The sequence below is a fragment of the Silene latifolia genome, chromosome 11 (assembly GCF_048544455.1).
Source record: "Silene latifolia isolate original U9 population chromosome 11, ASM4854445v1, whole genome shotgun sequence".
Lineage (NCBI taxonomy): Eukaryota > Viridiplantae > Streptophyta > Magnoliopsida > Caryophyllales > Caryophyllaceae > Silene > Silene latifolia.
In genome coordinates this window covers 186,031,597-186,039,063 of record NC_133536.1, presented here as the reverse complement: position 1 = coordinate 186,039,063, position 7,467 = coordinate 186,031,597, and the positions used below count along the sequence as shown (strand labels likewise).

The 7,467-nt window shown below is 35.5% G+C and overlaps 1 protein-coding gene across 1 annotated transcript; it reads left to right on the top strand.

Annotated features, from left to right (window-relative positions):
* The first annotated feature begins 3,960 nt into the window (after nt 1–3,960).
* LOC141614487 (uncharacterized) lies at nt 3,961–4,875 on the top strand. Its single transcript, XM_074433233.1, has one exon. It carries the CDS (start codon nt 3,961–3,963, stop codon nt 4,873–4,875), a length of 915 nt encoding a protein of 304 aa, XP_074289334.1.
* Nucleotides 4,876–7,467: the final 2,592 nt, after the last annotated feature.

Here is a 7,467-nt window from a genome sequence, read left to right as displayed (position 1 = left end):
TGTTTTGATACTCGATCGAGAAAGCTGATATAGGAAGTCCTCGTTCGAATGGTTTTTCTGTTCGATCAAGAAGAATTGTTGGTTATGTTCTCGATCGAGTGGTTTCATTCCACTCGATCGAGAGGTTTAACCTTGTACGTGTGTTTTTGCCTTATTTCGTGTTGGGCTTTGTAATTAGTTTTAAACTAGGTTAAGTAGGACGTGTTACTACTTCTTCATCATCTATGAACTACAACATCTCTCTCTTTTTCTCTCAACTCTCTCATACTCTCACTTTAGAACTATTGCTTGGATAAAATCTTGTAATCGGTACCTCTTTCTTTTATCTTAATCTTAATCTTTTGTTTCTCTTTAATTCGTTCTCTCATATTTGTTTTTGTTATCATTAATCTCTCATTACTTGCTACCATGTTTAATTCTTCTTGCTTGTGTATGATTGTTGTTATCACAATAATAATGCACAGCTAATTTCTCTTGCTAAGACTTAGGGAATCCATGATTATGAAGGAATTGTAAATCGAATTATTAGGTTTAATTCTAGTGTAGTTTATGTTGTTAATCGCTACATTTAATTGTTTCTGCCTAATTGAGTCGACGCAATTAGTCTTTAAACCACAGTAAACCTTGACCTAGATCGGAAGATTGGAAAGGGTGAGACTTGTAGCGAACATTAGGACACGTAGTGAGGGCGGAAGCTAAGCTATTTGTGCTTTAGGGCGAATTGAGACCGGAAGGAGATATTCACTGCCCCATAGACCATACTTGCCTTGACCTGAGACCTAGATTGCATGACTGAAGAATCATGATGAACCGACTGTCTTAGCTGTTTTCTCTCTATTTGCTTAAACTTATTCCTCTGTTTTTCCTCTCTTTCTTGATCTCTTTTAGATTAGAACAAACAATTAAAACCCCCAGAACTGTTACCAAGATGGACTTAATTAAGTTGACATTTTCCCATCTCCTTGTGGAAATCGACCCTACTTACCGCCGACTTCCGTTAGTATTACTTAGGTATTTATTTTTGGTACTGAAACGACGGTATCAGTTAGAAAAGGGTTAACTTATGAATTGATTGTTAAATTGCTTTTAATTGTTGTTTAATTATCGTCTTGAATCTAGTTGATTAATTACTTATCAGAATTGAATAATTACTCTTGCATAAACTAGGATTATCACCGGCATGGTTAAGGCTAATATAGGCCACGATAATTGAATTAGACTGACTTAATAATAGCAATTGCATGTTAAGTTTAGATCTAAAACGACATATTAGAATCGACCGATCATATGACTTTTATCAATATAAATTGCTCAATCAATGAATTAAACCTTACCCTTTGATGACTACCTAGTGAACCTGGTCCATAAACTCTTTAATATTATTGTTAATCATCCTTTATTTACTTTGCAATTAGCTATTAGAAATCAAATCAAACAAACCCACAAAATTGGTTACTTAAGACAGACTTAAATATTAACAAACTAGAATAATTACCTCGCCTCTCTGTGGATTCGACCCTTCTTACCGCTAGCTATTAGTTAGTAGTAATTTAGGTTTATTTTGATTAAGTTGATACGACTTTAGCACATTAGCCTTGTCAACTTACAAATCCCACAATGTAATATCTAATTTTATTTTAATTGCACTTAGTGTTTACAATTTTATTTTATTTTTTCTTTTTTCTTTTTCTAAATAATAGGTGATGACATGGTTTGCTTAGAACTCTCCAAAAAGTGAATGCTGTGTTATTATACTATAAGCTTGCCTTTTTATATTATTTTTTAATAGGAATTTATCTCTCTTGAATTTCTCTCTCTAGAATTTCTCTCCTTTTTGAATGCAAAGCCCGCCTGATGGTCTCCCTCCGGAGACTGAATCTCTAAGACCATTCACGAAAAATACCAAACGTAAGACTATGCATATCAGCGATTTTAATGCTACGAAGTCGACCATTGAGACTGATAACTCAATGAACATCGATTCTAGTAACAATCAGAATCCTCTTACTCCACCTTCAACCAGATCAGGCATTTCATATACTAACATGGTCCAGGGTTATTCTAATGACTCGATGAGTGATGATATATACGATTTAGATGATATGGCCGTCGATTCAGAAGACGAAGATACCACTGATATAGAAGAAGAAGATGGTAAATGCCCTACCATCAGGTTATCTAAGGATGAGAAATCGTCAATTAGAAAACCTTGGAGGCGGTCCCTAATAATCAAGATGTTCGACAAGCAAATAGGATACCTCTCTCTCATGAGAAAATTACAAGCAAAATGGTCAATTCAAGGTAAACTCACATTGACCGATCTGGGTAATTCATATTATGTGGCTCGCTTTACCACCATTGAAGACTTGGATCATGTCTTGACTCAAGGTCCATGGATGATAGACGACCACTACCTCACTATTCGGAAATGGGTCCCGAATTTTGTCCCGACTGAGGACAAAATAAGTCGCTTAACAGCGTGGGTTCGTATCCCCAACCTTCCAGTCGAGTATTTCAATAAAGAATTCCTTATGAAAATAGGGGATAAGATAGGGAATGTCATTCGAATAGACAGGAATAATGAGATGGCGGAACGTGGTCAATTTACTCGTATGAGTATTGAAGTTAACATAGATAAGCCATTACTATCTAAATTTCGGTTGAACAAAAAGGTGTATCACATTCAGTACGAGGGTCTGCGGATGATCTGCTTTGAATGTGGAAGGTTAGGTCACTTGCGAGATAATTGCCCGGGTAATAAGATCACGACTCCTAATGAGAATTCCGACAACCAGACCCAAAATCCAGTCGAAGTTTCCCACGCAATGGTGAACCCAAATCAGGCAGAAGTCACTACCCCGCAAGAAACAGAGGCCAACTTTGGAGAATGGATGCTGGTTAAGAAACCCCCAAGGAGGAAGACAGCTGCAAAATCGGATAGCCCGAATCCGAACCCATTCCAAACAGGAAACAGTAAGAGCATTTTCAACTTTGGAAAGAATCAGAGCACAAGTCCGGCCTCGAGATTCTCTTCCCTATCCGAGGAAAGGATTGATTTGGATGCTCAAATTCCTCCGAAATTTTCTCCTATTCCTAGTAACAATCCACCAATTTTGCCAAATAATACTATTCCCAACCATAATAGTAATTCTAATATATTTCCTAATCCTTCCCACAATATTAAACATAATAATATAACCCAGAATAGGATCAATACAAAAAATCCCAAAAATTCTACCAAATATTTTAAGAAAAATGCAACCAATAATATTATCCCAAAAAATCAATCAATTATTTTGAAAGATATTACAAACTCCTCCTTAGTCCATACTGCGCCTTTCTCACAATCCCCTGTTAGACCCCCTGCTCCGTCTGCAAATCAACCACCTATCTCACAGAGTACTGCAAACTTACCAAAAAACAGAGCAAATACAATCCCCAGCCTTAGTCCCACTAATCTAGCAACCACGCACACACACTCCGACATCCCAACCGCTCCAACATCTTTGAATGGCCCTCGTTCCAGCTCCCCATGTGTCATACCTAGACAACCCACCTCCTCAACTACGGAACCTCCCTCAACATCCCCAGTTCGAGATGGTTCCCCCCCGGTTTCAGATCACGATACCCTTATGGATGGAGATGTTCGCCCCCTTTATAGGGGTGATGGTACCGGAGAGTCCTGTGATGGAGATCAGGTTCGAAACGATCAAACAAGAGTCGACAAATCTCTTGATAGAGATGTCGATTCTATGGAGGATTGAGCACGTTTTGTCGCTTGTAAGTCGCGCTTATCTAACAGCTCTACAATATTGCCCTTTTCATATGTCAGAGTTAATTCCTAGATTAAGTCCTATTTCTTCCCACATATCTTGTATGGTTTGGAACATACAAGGGACGGGAAATAAGCTTAAGATTACTGCTTTAAAAGAAGTTGTCAGAACATATAAACCTACGATTATGGCTCTTATTGAGACCCATATGAACGGAGAACATGCTGAAAAATTGTGCAATATCTTTGGGTACACCGGCCATACCCGAGTTGATGCCATTGGGTTTAGTGGTGGTATATGGCTCTACTGGAAACCAGAATTGGTGGATATCGTTCCTGTTGTTAGACACCATCAGTATCTCACAGTCGAAGTCATTAGAAGAGGCGAACTTCCCTGGTTCTTCTCGGCTGTTTATGCCAGTCCGAATCCTATGAATCGAAGAGAATTATGGACTGAATTGGAGACTTATGCCCGAGCTAATAACCATCCTTGGATGCTAGCAGGAGACTTCAATGAAACCCGTAACTTAGCAGAACAACATGGAGGAGATAATAATATGGCTCGGAGATGTGAAAACTTTGATAACTGGATTGAAAACTGTGAATTAATTGAACTTGAATTCTCAGGCCCACTTCATACATGGGCTCGAGGTAACTCGCTGGAAACTCGGCAGAGCGCTAGGTTAGATCGGGCCTTATGTAATAGTGATTGGAGTTTGATGTTTAGCGAGGCGAGTGTTAAGCATTTGCCTGCATTCCAATCTGACCATTGCCCTCTTTTAATTTCCCCTAACGGCTTTGCTCTTTTGAATTCGATACAACGACCTTTCCGCTTTCAAACCGCGTGGCTAACTCATGAGAAATTCAGTGAATTTGTCTCTAACAGTTGGTTACCATCAGAGAACATTGTAACCCAACTGTCGAACTTCTCTCAGAAATTACAACAGTGGAATGAAGAGGTATTTGGAAATATTTTTCGGCAAAAACGACATCTTCTAGCTCGTATTGCAGGCTGCCAGAAATACCGTTCGGTGCAACGGACTAGCAATCTCATTAAACTGGAGGCCAAATTAAGAAAAGAGTTGGATGAAATTCTTGAATGAGAAGAACTTCTATGGTACCAAAACTCACGGGTTTATTATTTGCGGGACGGAGATCGTAACACCTCATATTTTCAGGTCAGCACACTTGTTCGAAGGTGGAGAAACCGTATTGTGGCGTTAAAAATGATAATGGCGAATGGGTTGAGCAACCAGCTGAGGTGAAGAAACTTGTGCTTGATTATTATAAAGAGCTATATACAGATGATACTCCATATGACACAAACACCAATATACCATACGTTCTCTTCCAGGAGTTTAGCAATACTCATTGGGACGGACTATCTCGCTATTACTCAATAGCTGAAATTGAACGTGTGATTTTTCAAATGCGCTCTCTCAAAGCTCCGGGTCCAGACGGCTTTCAGGCCTTGTTTTACCAAAATCATTGGAATACGGTTAAAGAAGACGTTTGTGCTATGGTAGTGAAAGCATTAGAAGGGAAGGGCATGCTGTTCGAAAATGTGTCCTCAACAATAGTGCGATCATATGATTTAAATATCATTATTAAATCTCATTTTAAAGAATGCAATTGGGAAGTATTTTTTACTGTCAACTGGTCAACATATATCGGTAATGATTGGCTGACTAGAGTTTGACATTACTGTCGTGCGACGGTGGTGATCAGTTGACCCCCTAGGTCATACCTATAGGGCAATACTCTTAATTGATCATTTAATTAATCGTATAATGTTACAAGTTAATTAAATTACTTGAAAAATTGACGGACGATTTTGGAAGTAAAATTTACGTATCAAATTGAAATGTGATTAAATGAGATACGGTCTGAGTAATCGAATTGTATCATTACTCGGATGAAATTATTGTTTAAAGAAACAATGGGATTTGAATGAATTATTATAAATGCGATTTATAAACGGTAAAATATTTTGGTACAAGTAATTATGAATTACTAAGTCGATTTTTGTATATGACGTATTTTATTAATGCGTTGATTTTTAATATGTTAAAAATACATAACAAATTTATGTTACATATGACATGTGACATATTGACAATTGACAAAAATAAAATGGATTTCATATTATCCATTTGGACCGAAATATTAGACTTAATTAACATATTCTTATAATGTTAATTAGTGTAGTGGAAGATGTAATCATTCTTTTTACACTAGGCATGCATACCTAGTGCTTCTTGTGGAAGAGCACCTAGCCCATGCATTGGTCTTCCTCTTCCACCCAACCGGTTTTCCCTTGGATAGAACAAGGGTGCTTTTGCTTAAATTATTATCATTCTCTATATGCATGTTTTTGGTAATAATTTTATTCATTCACTTCACAACATATTATTTTTAGAGAGATAAAAATAATACTCTTCCTATTTTTACTACTCCTACCCGGTTTTAGAGAGTAAAAACCAAATATTTTTTGGTTCAATTTTTCACTAGATTAATATTATACTAGCTCAAATAATATTAATTAGATTAAGAGTTAGCTTTGTGTATTATTCCTAAGGAGAGATCCTACACTTGGATCTTGTTCTTCCATTAAAGGAAAGCTCAAGAACAAAAGAAAAGGAGATTTCTTTTGTGCCCCATTAAACCGAAATTCCATTGTAAGGATATGATTTCTTCTCTATTTTATTATATTGTTTGCATGCATAAAATCCGTATTTAATTTTATGACAAATTAATTTCAACATATATGAGTATGTTAGTATGTATATGAATCTACATTTCCTTCAATTGGTATCAGAGCCACGGTTGTTTGCATGCAAATCGGTTAAAAGTTTTTCCGAGTTATAAGAATAACATATAAAACTTGCAAAATTTGGGTTATTATGAGATATCACAAAATTAATCCATGCATGTTAATATTTCTGGTCCTAAAATGTTTTAGGATATTTTGGTTAATTTTTCGGATTTTTATTGTTCATAATTTACAATAATGGCATTTAAATATGATTTTATGAGTAAAAATGTCATTTTTGGTCTAAAATTAGCTATACTTCGAATTTTCAGTTGATTTTTGGATATGTTGTCACATATATTATTTTGAGATAACCTGTAAATTTTCATAATTTTTGGACTTGTTATGCTCGAAAAATGAATTTTTCATTATTAAATTCGGATTTAAGTGAAAAATAGGTTAATATGAGTTAAATTTCGAATCTGGTCATAGAAAATTAATATGTTGTCACATGCAATTTTAAAAGATGTGTATAAAATAATTGGCTATAAAGAAGTCTTTTTGCATGATTTATGGATTTTTGAAGAAAAATAGCATAAATAGTGACATTATTAGTTGAAAATTAATAAAACATAATCTATGACTTAGGAAAAACGTCTAATGTTGCATTTTATTATATTTTTCAGATCTAAAATTGAAAAGTTAGTGAAAATAATTTTTCCATGTTTTTATGATTATTTTATTAAAAATCGATAAACCGCAACATTGTTTTTCCGGTAATTTTTCGAAATTTTTAACCTAAGTTTTTGAACATTATGAGTGTCATGGAATTTTTCCAGAATGTTCATGAGTTTAAATTTCAAATTTTGAATTTATTTGAAATTTTGTGATTTATTTGAAGTTTAATAGCTTATTTTGTATTTTTAGTCCATTTATGAACAAT